This window comes from Sycon ciliatum, chromosome 8, assembly GCF_964019385.1.
Source record: "Sycon ciliatum chromosome 8, ocSycCili1.1, whole genome shotgun sequence".
Classification (NCBI taxonomy): Eukaryota; Metazoa; Porifera; class Calcarea; order Leucosolenida; family Sycettidae; genus Sycon; species Sycon ciliatum.
In genome coordinates, this window is record NC_088650.1 from 5,207,058 (window position 1) to 5,222,756 (window position 15,699).

The 15,699-nt window shown below is 48.7% G+C and overlaps 1 protein-coding gene across 1 annotated transcript in view; it reads right to left on the reverse strand.

Moving 5' to 3' along the window:
- The window catches only part of LOC135823042 (uncharacterized), a gene marked incomplete at its 5' end in the record, with an annotated part of 64,465 nt that overhangs the window by 31,234 nt on the left and 17,532 nt on the right, over nt 1–15,699 (reverse strand). The window contains 12 exon segments of the mRNA XM_065335874.1: nt 4,578–4,650; nt 4,988–5,131; nt 5,609–5,706; nt 8,156–8,345; nt 9,499–9,571; nt 10,094–10,223; nt 10,472–10,583; nt 11,058–11,150; nt 11,455–11,546; nt 12,757–12,910; nt 14,256–14,368; nt 15,138–15,233. Coding sequence (XP_065191946.1) covers nt 4,578–4,650; nt 4,988–5,131; nt 5,609–5,706; nt 8,156–8,345; nt 9,499–9,571; nt 10,094–10,223; nt 10,472–10,583; nt 11,058–11,150; nt 11,455–11,546; nt 12,757–12,910; nt 14,256–14,368; nt 15,138–15,233 — 1,368 coding nt within the window.

Below are 15,699 nucleotides of genomic sequence, written 5' to 3' on the forward strand. Positions count from 1 at the left end.
GACAGGTAGTTTGTCAGAAGAGGCCAGCCAATGGAGAACTGTGGTGGAGTCTGACCATAGAAAGGTAGAGGAGAAAGTGAGCGGAAGTTCCCGACGGACGAATTGGATCAGACGAACACCGAGAAGCGCGGCCATTAATTCCAGACGTGGAATGGTAGGTGAAGCAACAGGTGCAACACGGGACTTGCTGATTAGAAGGTTCGACGTGTGTTGATCGTCAAACGTAGTAGTAAGGTAAGCAACGGCACCGTAAGCCAGCCCAGATGCGTCGCTGAAGACGTGGAGAGAAAACCGAGCGTCGCTGGCACGTGGTGCACTGATGAATCGTGGACATTTCGTTGATGCAGCAAGTTCAAGTTGAGCCGCAATATCACACCATCTACAAATGATGTCTTGTGGAAGGTCGTCGTCCCAGCCGACGTTCAGCTTCCAAAGATCCTGAAGCAGAATCTTCGCACCAACAAGAACAGGAGACTGGAGACCAAGGGGGTCAAAGAATTGGGCAGTATGTCGAAGGATACTCCGCTTCGTTGTGGCCGACTTGGATACGGCACTGACAGGTGCAATATGTAGAGTATCATGTTCTGTATCCCACAGCATACCGAGGCACTTGTGGATAGTACCCTTGGCTCGGTCTGGTTCTGGAATGCTGCTAAGAAACTCTGCAGAATTACTAGACCACTCGCGAACATTCATAGACGCAACACTGAAGAGGCGCTTCGTGGCATCATAGATAGCAATCGCCTCCGTCCCAGAGTTGGCACCAAGGAACAGGTTGTCAACGTAAATATTGCGAGACACTAGGTCGGAATCTGTTGTATCAGCAGCGCTAAGATGATGCTGAATAGTGGCAGCCAAGAGATATGGACTGCTGACAACGCCAAACGGAACACGACAGAAACGAAGTTGTCGTATGTTGTCTGGAGTAGCTGAGCTGGATGCATCGTGCAGCCATAGGAAGCGGGTCACGTCACGATCATGTGAGTGCAGACCAATCTGCAGAAAGGCCTTTTCTACGTCTCCACTTATGGCTACCGGAGAAAGACGAAAACGAAGAAGAATACCGCAAAGGTCTGGAACAAGATTGGGGCCAGCGTGCAAGCAGTCGTTGAGACTGGCGAGTTTTTCGGAACATTTTGCGGACGCATCATACACTACCCTCAGCTTCGTGGTAGTAGCAGTAGGTTTGAGTACTGAATGGTGTGGAAGGTAGTGAATCTGGTTGGTTGTAAAACCACGAGGAACATCTTCTATCATGCCCCTGTCAAGCTGGTCTTGAATCACGGTATCGTACTGGTCAAGAAGTTCCGGATGGGCTTCGAGGCGACGCACTTGTGCCTTCAGGCGACCGAAAGCCAGACCGTAGTTTGTCGGAAGAGGAGGATGTGAGTCCCTCCAGGGCCAACTCACCGCGTACCGACCCTCGGCAAAGGAGATGGAGTTGGCGAAGCGCTCGCCCACAAGATCTTGCGACGACGTATCGTCAAAAGTACCCAAGCTCTCTGTCGACCAGAACTTACGGAGGTCGAATTCAGGGTCCGTGTCTGTTTGATGAGCAAGACATGACTGCGCCTCTGTGGTGGCAGGCACAGGCAGACTGCCGGTACAGATAAAACCAAGAACGGAGTCGAGCAAGACCAGACCACCGCTTAGTTCGGTGCGGTCCTTGCCGATAATATCATAATAGTGATCGAGACCAATCAAGACGTCTACGACCATGGGCTCTGCGCTGCTGGAGAGCGGTTCTGCAAGTGGCAGAGACTGTAGAAGAGGAAAAGAAGAAGCAAGTGGACATCGCGCAATTGGAGCGGTTATGTTCGGAAGTACACTGGCCTGAATCGCACGAGTGGACCCATCCTTACACTGCATGGTCAAACTCACCTTGGCGTACACGGTACTTTTTCTTTTGTTGTTCCCAAATGTAGCCAAGGAGAGTGTTTCATTTCCGATTGTGGGCAAATCGAGCTGATCTCGATAAGCTTGCGTGATGTATGTCTTGGTGGAGCCGGTATCAAAGAGAATACGGCCATTGATCGGCTTCAGCTTGGAGGAGAGAAACGGTGCCACAGCAGTTTGCATCATGATCTGGTGATCGGCGTTTGCGACCGTGCTCGTGGCAGGCTTGGGTTTGAAGGACTGAGCATTCGGGCTCATAGTGGAAGCTTGCCTCTGAGTGGATGCGGCAGTGAATTTATCTGGACACAAGCTGCTGTGGTGTGCAGGATTGTGGCAATAGAAACACCGCCGTTTGCTAGAGCAATCGTGCACGGAGTGGCCTGATCGCAAACACTTGAAACACCTTTGTTTAGCTACGCTCTTCCTCGCTTCTACTGTAGTGTACTTATTGCATTCGTCAGAGAAATGTGCCTCCGAACTGCAAAAAACACACACTCTCTTGGGCTTCGCTTTTGAAGTAGCTGAAGCTGAGGCAACAAGAGATTGACCGGACGCACTGGCAGATGGTGATTCGTGCGATTTTTTCGGTGGCTGGCTGAGGCGATCTGCTGCTTCATTCGCTATTATGAAGTTGGCTACTGCAGCGCGCAAGTCCGAAACGGTCCAGGATTGTGGCCCCTTTTTTAATTCCAAAGCCGCTAGCGTGGTGCGTGGCAATTTGTTCGTAATCATTGACACAAACACCGCCTGATTAACATTCTCACCAAGCGCTGTGAGGCTTCGCAAGTGCACCTCCAACGCATCGTGCAACCTACGCAAAGATGGAGTAGCGTTGGACGCAGGCGGTAAGTCCATGATTGCCGTGTAGTGTGCATTGACGCGAAGCTGATCATTCCCGAAACGTTTGCGGAGAATGTCAAGCGCGGTTGTGTAGTTGGTATCTGATATGGGCAAGCCAGCTATGGCATCCCGAGCCAAACCCGTTACGTGATCTCTTAGGTACGACAGTTTCTGGACACCCGACAACCCTTGATTCGCATCAATAGACGCAACAAACATATCGTGAAACTCAGCCCATTTCAGGAAATCACCAGAAAATGTTGGTATTTCAAATTTGGGCAAATTGACTGAACTTGTGGGAGCTGGTTGTGGTTGAGGTGATGATGCTTGCATGTGTTGTACGACTAGTTGGTGTTGTTTGATTAGATCCTCTTGCGACTGTAATACTTGCTGGTGTTGACTATGTGTAATAGACTGCGTACGAACAAGATCTCCTATTGACTGTTGGATGCTGGACAAATCAACCATACTAGTTTCTTGTTTGATACCCGCACTGCCCGTACTCTTGGTGCTACTTGGTGAGCTAGTACTAGTAGTAGCAGCTTCTGGACGGTTCGTCTGGGCTCTGTACTGCGGAGATCGCTTGCATTCAACAATTGACCCTCTGATGCGTACCGAATACGCAACCACATCGCAGATCTCCGTTTGCAGAGCCTCATCTGAACCCTCCAGAGTCTCCGAGTCCAAAACACTGGCCAATGCATCACACGCCTCATCATATGCGTACAATTCTTCAACAATACAATCCACAAGTGTACTTAGCTTTTTTGGATCCGAGTCCACGTGTTCTGGCGACAACTCGTCGGCCCTTTGACCTCCTTCCTTCGATAAAAGGAGTTCGGCCTCTTTGACGAGTTCGTCGATGGATCCTTGCAGCTGCGCGATCTTGGCCCGGCGCATGATCTGCGTGCCGGTCGTCACTGCTCTCTTCGGCATGTTAGCTCGACGACCCAAATCGGGCAAGCTGCTTACAAATTATTTGAGTCGAGTCTATCTTTCTCAAGATTGGAACGGTACGCACGGCTCGTTTCGAGCTCCGGTGCGGTTCATGTCCCGGGTTTCGGCACCACTTTGTGCACACGCCAGACAGTTTCTTGGGATCGGGAGAGCTTGATTTGACTGAATTTGACTGACACTGCACAAGAGGTAAAATTATTGTTCTTGCTGTGAACTGAAAGAAGACGACGACTAAAGCGCAAGGCGCTTGCGCAGAGCAAAAAAGGAGGAAAAAACATGGAGCTAGTCGCCAAGAGGCGAGTGAGTCAGTAGAAATAATAAACACGCGGCCCCGCTTCGGTGTGGGAACGCGGAAACAAACCGGGGTAGAGAACACAAACTATGACGTGTACTGCAAATAATCTCATGACGTTGAACATCATGTCAACGTCGTGACAAATATCCGACTCACTCCATTTGCCCAAACAGTACTGTAGGGTGCTGAAGAACTGGGGGGGGGAGGGGGGGGGGGGGGGGGGGGCAGCCCTCCTATCCTAGGCCATTGACATTTTCATGTATTGCAGTCTGTGCACGGTTGAGTCACCTTGTATACGTCCGGTACGTTGTGCTCGCTGAAATCCTAGTCTGTTCGTTCTTCGGTACCCGGGAGTACTGTTATCCTAACCCTGCATGCAGTCTCATGATTCCAGACTCTAACCAATCATACAGAATCTATGAACAGTGGTGCATAAAGACAATTCCAAATCTTATCCCACCATATCCAACCCTGGCCTCGAGTATTACACCTGACCACCAAATCCCAATCCTCAACCTCCCTACCCCCCCCCCCCCCCCTCCCCTCTCTCCCGCCCTGCCCCCCCCCCCCCACCCCCCAACAAACTTACAGGTGCGGAATTCGACATTGTTGTCCTTGAACATGTCCAGCTGCTGACGGTTTAGATACACATTGATTTGGCGCTGGTGACGACAGGTACAAGAGACCAAACACGGAGATTAGACGCATGCTCGTGCACATACATAGATATAACATGCGCACATGCAAGCACAGGAAACAGGACCGAGTGTACATGAGAGGGTATGATAAATAGAGAGATAGTAAGAAAGAAAGAGAGAGAGTGTGTGTGTGTGTGTGTGTGTGTGTGTGTGTGTGTGTGTGTGTGTGTGTGTGTGTGTGTGCGTGTGTGTGTGTGTGCATGTGCATGTGCGTGTGCATGTGCATGTGCATGTGTGTGTGCATGTGCATGTGCACGTGTGTGCGTGCGTGCACGTCTGTGTAAACTGTATGTAAGCTTACGTTGACAAAGCCGCTGTAGACTCCCTTTCCGAGGATGGGCATCAGGTCGATGATCTGTGTGCCTGAAGATGACCAGAATCCACACTGCTGCATGCCGTTGGACAGTCCTCCAATGTACAGGGAGACGGAGAGTTGCCAGTTGGTCTGTGGGCAAACAAAGAGCAGGCAACAACACGGAAGAGACGATTTTGTTGAACGCACAATACACACGGAGAGAGTCTATCCAAGTCCGCAGAGCTCTGCTGCTGCTGGTGTTGCTGCTGGTGCTGCTGCGGGTGCTGCTGCTGTTGAAGCATTCAATATTCATAACACTGGACCGCTACACGTCTCTCCCGTATGCGCGGAGACACGTACATACCTAGGCTGACACAGATCTGACCATCAAAAATCAACACAACCCACACGCATAATGTCCCATACTTCACGAACTGGTTCATGTCTGGGCTGCAACATTTCTACCCCCCACCCCCCCCCCCCCAACCCAACCCCTACCAAGAATGCCCCGGATTCCAATTCCTCGTGCATATCTATCAACATTTCTACCCCCTCCCCCAGACTCGGCCCCAACCCCCCCCCCCCCCCCCCCCACCGAACCCCAACGTTCGCCCACACATCTCTTACTCGTGTATATCTGAGCTGCACAAGACCGCCCTGTCCCTGGTAGTCGGAAGCGATGGCCGACGGGAAATATCCCGGAGTGACGGCGAGGTTCAATTGACCTGTAAGAACCAAGAAGGAAACATATGCTAAAAGTACACTGCAGTTCCGGAGACCTCGGAGACCTGTTCAATACTGAATTGTGTTCAGATAAGAAGTACCATGGACATTAACCTTTTGAGCACGATGCTACCTGAATGCCTGCCCACGGCAACACCTGCAAAAGTGGCGTTTTTCCTATGAAAGTACTACCTGTTCAAGGATCGATAACTTTACCTTCCCTTGGACGAATTCCACGATCTTGGGCTTCCTGGAAAGGTCTTGAGACGAGGAGCAAACTAGTTTCAAACTCAGCTCGGAGCGAAACTAAACGCCCATGCTACAGTCTGGCAAACTTCACCCACGCGCTCGACAGACTTGAGCACGGGCAAGAGACCAAATCCTCAGCTGCCATTTCGCCCTCCTTGCTCGTATCGAGCTCAAATTTTTTTTGAGGACTCCCGAGATCCGCCACCATCATTTGAATCTAGTTTCCATGGCAGCAGGTAGCGCAAAAATGATCGAAAATGATCGAAAATGCAAAATACGCGTTCTGCAGACCGCGCAAAAATTTCTCTTTGAATTTGCCGTGTCGAGTCGCATATCTCAACAACCCGAGGTCGTATCGCTTCGGCGATTGTTTCTATCGCAAGCTGAGAGTTTTCTCTTCCAGATACATACATCGATCGTGAGAATCGACCAAGAATAGACCCTTTGCACAATAATGGTCACGTGATCCGAGACGGGGCATCCTCTTCGATTTTTGTGCGGAGTATCAGTTGTTGAGCATGGTGGAACACTGTATTTTTCCATTTTGGAGATGGAGGAGAGAGTGTTGAGTGGTATGCCATCGATGGCTGTGGAACCCGTGGACGAACGGTCAAATGAAGATCGGTTGTGCAAGGAACTGAACAGTTTTCTGCTGAATGAGGGTGCGTATTTGTCTGGAAAAAGAAGGAGTTGTTGGAACGGTAAGTTTTCCGCATTTAGTGGATATTTCGGATTACTGTAGATTGAAATTTATTTTTATTTTCTCTACCTTCTCTCCTCTGTCAATGTAGAGAACACTTCTCTATGCAGAACCCTGATGCTCCTAGAACTAAGAAGGGCACCACTTCCTCGAGTGTACCTTCATCATGCCCAACATTTCATGCGTCCCAGTGGATGAGTGATGAACCTCTGTTTCCCAGAGTGAGTGCCACACCATGCTTGCTCGTCTCCAACGCAGGGGCAAGTCGTCGACGACAGTGAAGAGGGAGCTGATGGAGTAGTACTAGTGAACAAGCCCGTGGATAGTGTCCATGAGTTTTACTTTGGTGGCTATGTGCATAGTGTGAAAGTCTGTCATATCGTGCACACAGCCACAGCTCGAACTCAAATGACTTTCTCCGCACACCTGAGCGATGAGGCCGCGACTCCACTTCAACAACAGCAGCTCGAGCAGCGCCAGCAAGCAGTCGATCTTCCAATAGCGAAGACAGGGATGGGTCATGCCTTTTTCTCAAGCTCCAGAGTCTCTTGGCAGGGCGTTCCATATCTTCGCAAAAGCAAGGATGAAAGTCGTCATGGACAAAGTGTTCCGAGCACAACACTGTGAACGATATTGCAGCACTGCGGCCCTCTTCTCGCCAGATAGCCAGGATTCCAGAGTGTGGAATGCCAGCATCACCAGGGAACGCATGGAAAGACAAGTGGGTTCCTTAGACTAACGTTAGGGATGACGGTTGCTGCAAACAAGAACCCAACAGTGGTCCTTGGAAAGCATTTCGGGACTTCTTCCTTCAGAACTAGAAAAACTTCAAAATGAAAAAAGGCTGGGGAGTACATACATGAACATCGCGTCGGGACCGTGAAAACACAGCCTGTCACAGGAAACTTGATCACGTCCTGCAGCAAAACCATGCATGCTGGTTGCATGCCAAGTGTGCAGCGCGTGCACAGCATGCCCCGTCTCGACCCCTCTCGCTTATTGCGCAAAGGGTCTATTGACTGAGTTACGATAGTTTGAACGCACGCGATCCAGACAAATCGCGTATATGCGCGATGTACGCTCAGGACGTAATATTACGTCCTCCGTGGTGCAGTGGTATTCTGAATGACGTATTATTACGTCCTTCGTGCTGAACAGGTTAAGTACTGTTTCGGATAGTTGGCCGTGGTTGATCATCGCCCTTCATTTCACATTCATTTTTTATTGGCAGTTGTATGACGAGCCAGGAAATGTTGAATAAATACAAACACAAATACACTTAGTGCAGTGTACACGTCCCTGTTCACTCGTCCACAGGTTGCAGTTTTGTTCCCATTTCCACCTCTCACAGCTCTGCATTCTCCCGTGCAACTCTTACCCCCCCCCCCCCCTCCACGCCTCTCTGTTCACATACACTTATGATATTCTAACTCAGGTGATGCGGCCGCGAATCCGGCTAACTTGACTTTACTGAGATAACAGAGCCGTGGAGTAAGACTCACCAGTTGTGGCTGGCTTGCCTCTGAGGTAGTTCAGGGTGTCCTGGAACGGGCCGAAGGGAATGACGCGACCGGCCAGCAGGATGGGTGCAAAGCCCACGGAGCCACTGGGCGGTCGGACGTCAATGGTGGTGTTCATAGCGTACAGCTCGTTCAAACGCTTTCCGGTACTGATCGGGATGTTGCTGTCGGACTGCGTCAGCCCAGAACAGACAGAACAGAATTGGAGAGCAGTAAGTTGGCGAATTGCATTGCCACATGCGATTTTGAGTGTCAACCTTTCACACAGCTTGTGATTGAAAACTTCATAAGAAATCTGAAAAGAACTACATTGCAGCGCGGAACAGAGTATTCCAGCCTTTAATCGGGATGTTGCTATCGGGCTGCGTCGGCCCAGAACAGAAAGCACAGATTGTTTTACTAAGTCCACTATGCTCCCTAATGAATGCAGAAAGTGGTGGCGGGGCCCTGCTGCTCAGTCGACCTTGGTGGTCTCGGCGTCTGCACAGACAAACCGCGCCAAAGTTTGAGAGCAGTAAGTTGGAAAACCGTGTGACAGACTGGAGTCCTTTCAACAGAGGTCTACACTCCATTATACCAATCCAAACCGGATCAATGGCGTTGCTAACATGGATCGGAGACAGGTGCAATACACCAAACCACGCCCCTCACCCGGGGAAGTCTTTCATCTTTGGCAGCTCGCATCCATAATTCTCACATGTTTCCCAGTAGGCAGGGGCGTGCTCGGCCCCCCAACTAGGGGGGTGCACGGGAGCCGAGGGGAGCCCCCCGGCAATTTTCTGCAATTTGTTTGCAACCTTTCTTCAATTTTAGAGCATATTTGCATACATTACAATTGCAATTACCCAGATTGAAAATTTTTGGGGGGTGCACGTGCCCCCCGTGCCCATCGCCGAGCACGCGCCTGGTAGGGATGTGTTAATAGTAAAAAAGGCCATAAGAATTAGAACAGCCAGCAAAGACCCAGGAGCAGTCTTCTGACTAGTGGTGTGCACGGGTAGTCGGGTACCCGTGTTACCCGTGAGGACCTCGGGTAGACGGGTACCGAATCGTACCCGAAAAACCCGAAGTCGCAGATGACATGTAGAAAGAGTAGAGAGAGAGGTCTACAGTGCACGTGTGCAACTAATTCACGCATGTCTACCCACCGTAACCCAGTGTGTAAGGGAAGGGGCCGGTGTGCATTGTGGTCTTACCATGGGAACATTACCCGATCGGGTACCCGTGCTACCCGTGGAAAACTACCCGGACCCGATACCAGAAGAAAATGCTACCCGACTCAGCCCTACTTCTGACGCTCGCTATGTTTACATTGCACAACTCACCCCGGTTGCATTAGCCGTGAAGAACTGCGGTCCATCTGAGAAAGCCATCTGCATTGAGCCAAAGCTAGCCGCACTGCAAGGCAACCGTTTGAGAAAAGATAAAAATTAATTAATAATACCGTTACAGAAACGGGTGGTAACATGGGGATGTCCGCACGCCCCCCCCCCCCCCTTTAAACACACATACATACACACATGGACACACAGACACAGGTGTTTAAGATATTCACTTAAGGCTGCGTATAGTGCTCTCTATGTCCAGTGGACATAGCCAGTAGTACAATACTCACACAGCCAATGACACAACCAAGTCTTTCTCAATGCACTCATCAGCTACGATGAGTGTTTTAACACGAAACTCCGGGAAACGCCCGCAAAAAGACTTGCTTGAGGCATTGCTCAGTGCGTGAGTATTGTACACACAAGGATGTATGCACATTTTGTTGGTTGACAGCATGAGCCAAGATGGAGGACACAGTGTTCGGTTGTTACATGCTGTCAGCCAACAACATGTTTGAACAAAAACAAGGTTTATCTAATACGTAAGCACATGTACATCGGTATAAACAAAAATTGTTGTGAGCGCTGTGCTCACCTGACATTGAAGGTGCGTCCAGTGTAGTGGAGATTGCGATTGATGTCCGTCTGCATGGCAACAATACCGGCCGAGGCAGTGACTTGCGGTGAGCCAACAACACCTCCACCATTCAGCAATCCGAGGAAACCTGCCAACAAACAGCAGACAGACGGAGAAAGAGAGAGAGAGAGAGAGAGAGAGAGAGAGAATGATTTTTCTACATGTTACACAGGTGAGAGATACACATAATCAATGGTTGGAATCAAAACTCCAAGAATCCCGTGTACCGAACATTTCGCTGTGAGCAGAGTTGAATGACACGACAAACACTAGCAATCCTGTACAGCAAGATAATGAAAATTTCCGAATGTGATCCAAGATACCACAAGATCTTACGTTCTTCCACCAGCACGACAGTTCCCTCCCACGTCGTGAAGTCGGCCATTCGACAAGAGACTTTCAAGGTTGACGAGAACACGCTGTCAGGTAGCTGTGCAGTGCCTTTGAGCTGCGGTCACATGACAACGTGGATCACATTACATCACGGGTCACATGATAACACGGGTCACATGACATAACATGGATCACATTACATCACGGGTCACATGATAACACGGGTCACATGATAACATGGGTCACATGATAACACGGGTCACATGACATAACATGGATCACATTACAGCACGTGTCACATGATAACATCGTTGATTACCGATTTACAGCATATGCCATGCATACATACAGTATGTGTGTTCGATTATCCGGTTCCCTCTCGCCTACCCGGATATTTTAGTGGAAAACGGAAGTGTGCGGTTAAGTCAGGTCTGACTCTACTGTATACAGAGGCAGGTCTTTCAATGGCTGTTCTCATCGTTCCTGCAATCGTTCTGCTTGTGTATTGTTTGCTGTTGCTGCAGGCTGGAAGGAGTGCAGCCATCAGCAATCCAGAGAAGAGAATTCTAAAATAATTTTCCCCACTCACCTGTGGTCCGTTGACTCCGAGCTGTGCCACTACCGTTTCGGCAGCGCCGAGCAGAAGGGAGCACGACATTGGCATGGTACCATCAATATAACCCTGGGCAAAAACAGAGAACAGACACAACCATCAGCATGCTGTACCACACAAATGTCCCTTTTTCCATTGGGGTAAATGCCCTGGGGGGGGGGGGGGGGGATAAACACCCCATTCATGGGGCATCGGCTCAGGTTGGGTGCAAATCTCGCCAACTGGGTATATGACTTCCAAATAGTCGACAATGATATGCTTACATCATGTAGATGGAGCAATGACATCATGTTGATCTAACAGTGACATCATACTGATGTAGTAATGACATCATGGTGATCTAGCAACTGAGTGAGTAGCAACACCACCCTACCTCATACTCATAGTTGAACGAGGTGGCGCGGTTCATCTTGAGGAATCCGCCACCACGGCTTGAAGGTCCACGGAACAGAGCATGGTAGTTAGCTGTGCATTGGTGGGAAACAAGATGATGGACAGTTCGCAGTGCTTAAATCAAATGAACACCAACTCCCTTGCATATACTTATGGCTAAGTATGTTGCTTGATACCATACCATAGCATAGAGGGAAGCATGTTTTGAAGACAGATGGTCCAGGTAGGTGGGTAGGTAGGTAGGTGGGTAGGTATTTGAATTCGCAGAACCAAACGGGCGGTGTCGCTCCATTACATGGAAGCGAATGGAAACAATAAATTATTGTAGAAAATAGCCTAATATGATTGCAGCGTGTGGTACAACGCAGAGAACGCTCAGCCAATGAATAACGTTAGAACAAAACACAGAGGAGGTTTTCTTCGGGAAGGCGGTAGACAGCATCCGACTGGTACTATGGAGTATCGCAACGGTTCAAAGGTAGTGTGCAATAGTGGTGTGCAATAGTGGTGTGCAATAGTGGTGTTCAATAGTGGTGTGCAATAGTGGTGTGCAATAGTGGTGTGCAATAGTGGTGTGCTCGCAAGACAGAACGGGAGGCAGGCACGTTTGAACCGGTGGTACAGGGTATTTTTCTCGGGGAATTGTGTTTATGATTAGACTCGGGTGGAGAGCGAAGGATTAATTTATAAGAAGAAAAACATCAAAGAGCTACAAGTTACTGTAGAACGGGTAATTTTAGCGACCATTAATTTTAGCGTTTTCCCATTGTCAACCGGTTAGCGACGTTTTATTTTAGCGATTTGCAGCGATTTTACTCACGGATCACCAGTGCACCGCTAATGTCTCAACGGATTAGCGACTTGAAACTTTAGCGAAAATGAGTCGATCGCTAAATTCGCTAGGGTTTTTACGTCGCTAAAATTACCCGTTCTACAGTACATGTATAATATCCACTAACACCACCCGTTACTTTACAATCAGTACCGTTGGTCAGTGTCGTCCAATGTTATCGCATGAGCTGCGTGTAAAGTAACTGGTGGTGTTAGTGGATAGTATAGAGTAACTTGTAGCTCTTTGGCCCTTCTTCTTTTCTATGAATTGTGTGTTCCCTCCCCAGGCGCGTGCCCCGTATGGGTTCCTGGGTGTCCGGAACCCCCTTTTTTCGCTCAAAATGCAGGATTTTGCTTCATTTTTTTAAAATGTTCCTGCGGGAGGCCCCCGGAACCCCCCCCCCCTTGAAGGGCACCGGCGCATGCGCCTGCTCCCTATTGTGTGACTTACTGCTGTAGTAGTTGGTGAAGTGGAAACGGCTGACGACAATCTTGCCGATGATCTCTCCAGCCGGATACTTGGCGGTTCCCAGGACCAGGTGATATTTGCCGGCGTACATGTTGGCCACATCCGCCATGTTGGCCTGGAAGAAAAACCAGGATCCCTGTGCCGCACAAAACACCAGCAGCAAGCAAGCAACTCCTAGTTATTTTTATTTTATTTTCCCTATTTACCTTTTTCCCCATGTACCAAAGCCTCTTGAACGTGCAGAATAAATACAAGGGCAACCGCAACAGGAAGAACTAAAATGGAGTGATGGGTTGCTGGACTGGATTTGTCACCATTGCTTTCTTTGCTTGCTCTCTTCGGGTTCTTCATCCCGTGCCGCATCACCCAGTTTCCGACACCCAGTTTGTTGTCGAATAAAAGGCAAACTCCTCGGTAACAAAGCAAAAATTCCGGTTTAGGCAAAATGTCTCATCCCTGCTACAAAACTCAATCTGCTCGGGCACGAGCCACACTCACCCGTACACCTAGTCTGCCCACTGCTAATCATGCATTTCCGTTAATCAAGCATTCCAAACCATCCATTTGATGTAAGTCTCACTCTATTTTCTCTTATTGGCCACTGGCCATCGTGAGAATAAAGATTCGAAAAACACAGTGGCAGCAGAGAAAGAGAGACATTGCGCGTCATGAAAGAGAGACATTGTGCGTCATGAATTCCGCCCTTCACCCGAAAAAATGCCCTGCGGGGTATTTTTGACATTGGCGGTTTATTTCGAGGATTCTCCAAAGGTGAGTGAATGCCTAGTACTTATCACAGGGATTGCTCCTCTCCTTGATACAGGTACTTCCCCCTCCTAAAGAGTATGAGGTAAGAAGGGAGAGGTACTGGTAATAAAGGGAAGGGAAAACACCTGTCAGGGTATGGAGGTACTGTACAAGCAGAAATATTCGTCTGGAATTTAATTTCGTCTTTTTCGTCCAAGGAGCTTTTGGATTAAATAAAATGCCGGACAAATGTCGATTTGTCTAGCTTTACAAAACACTCTTATGATCCATGGACGAAATTTTCAACCGGACGAACTCCTTTTCTTTGGAGTTGGACGAAATTATTGACCGACGAAAGTTTCTGCCTGCACAGTATTTGCCTCGGTCTGAGGGTATTTGCCTGGTTCTGAGGGCACTTGCCTGTGTCTGAATGTATTTTGCCTTGGCGTGAATGTACTTGCCTCGGTCTGAGGGTACTTGCCGGGGTCATAAGGTACTTGGCAGGGCCTTAAGGTACTTGGCAGGGTCTTAGATTCGAAGGCACTTTCAGGGTCAGAAGGTACTTGCCTGGGTAAGAAGGTACTTGACTGGGTCAGAAGTTACTTGACTGGGTCAGAAAGTACTTGACTGGGTCAGAAAGTACTTGACTGGGTCAGAAGGTACATTGTACTTGACTGGGTCTACTTGCCTTGTCTGAATGTCCCTGCAACTGCAAGGGTTCAAAAACTACTTACAAAGTATGTATAGATATCGGTGAGGTCTGCGATGAATACTGATCTCTCGTCGTACACATGAATGCTAGTGATGACGGCCGTCTCGTTGTTCTTGTGCACTTCACAGTACAGACCTGTGTGTGTGTGGGTACGTGTGTGTGTGTGTGTGCGTGTTTGTGTACGTGTGTGTGTGTACGTGTTTGTGTGTGTGTGTGTGTGTGTGTTTGTGTGTGCATGCGTGTGTACATGCGTGTTTGTGTGTGCACATTCGCACATGCATGCATCCACATGACAATGCACGCACCGGTGTATATGTTACAGAGAAAGAGAGTAGCAGAGAAGAAGGTTAGCGGGCAAGGCTAAAACATGCTATATGGTGAGACAAAGTATTAGTGTTGGTATGCAAGCTCAGTAACATAATTTTTTGATTCACACATAATTATGCACACACATTGACACACACACACACACACCATTGGACCATTGGATGCCCATCGTCGGAGGCGATGATAGCGATGCTACAGCAGAAGCCATAGCAGCTTGTGCTGGGATTGCACCATTCAACAGCTTGCAAGGCTGAAGAATAGACCGCCACTATTCAGCCTGGTCTACACCACACAGCTATGAAGTGGCTTTTTCTGGCCAGTGAATCCCTACTTTTTGGTCTTTTTTTATTTATTTTTCCCCGCACACACATCACACCACATACTCTGGCATGCACTGGCTGTTGGTAACCACCCAGGATAGTGAAAGAAAAGTCAGGAAGAGTCTGAGAAAGAGAAGAAAGACGTGTGTAACCATAATCGTCGGGAATCGAACCCGCAACCTATCGATTCCACACACACACACACACACACACACACACACACACACACACACACACACACACACACGTCTCCTTACCCACAACAGTCAGATAGCATCTGCAGCCGACCACAAATCCGCTTGTCGGAACGGCGGACAGCGACGGACTGGCCTGAGTTGCCAGAACGCCAACCTCTGCAACACAGCAATGGAGGAAAAGACACCAAGTTCAAACACAAAGAGTTGGTGGACAAGCCATTGATTAGCCACTCTCATTGTGGTATCAAAAAATTCTTTATCCACTGATGATGTTGCTTAGAACAACGAAACGTCTGGAAAAGTATCGTGCATATTTCTATCTTTATTAATCATATACACCACTCTTCGTCTAGAAAGAATACTTTTAGATATTCAAACACAAAGCCTATTGCTGCACAACTTGTGATGTATACAGGATTTCCCTTTCTCCCCCCCCCCCCCTACACCCCTTTCTTAAACTCCATTATCACATTCGCTTCCATGCAATTTGGCTTGTAGCCCGTGTGTACTTGTGAATTAGAATAAAGAAAATTGAATAAAATCCTCACATAACGAAAACTTGTTTGGATCCAAATTTTCTCTACACTTTTTCTTCCTATTTTCATGGTTTTATTGCACATTG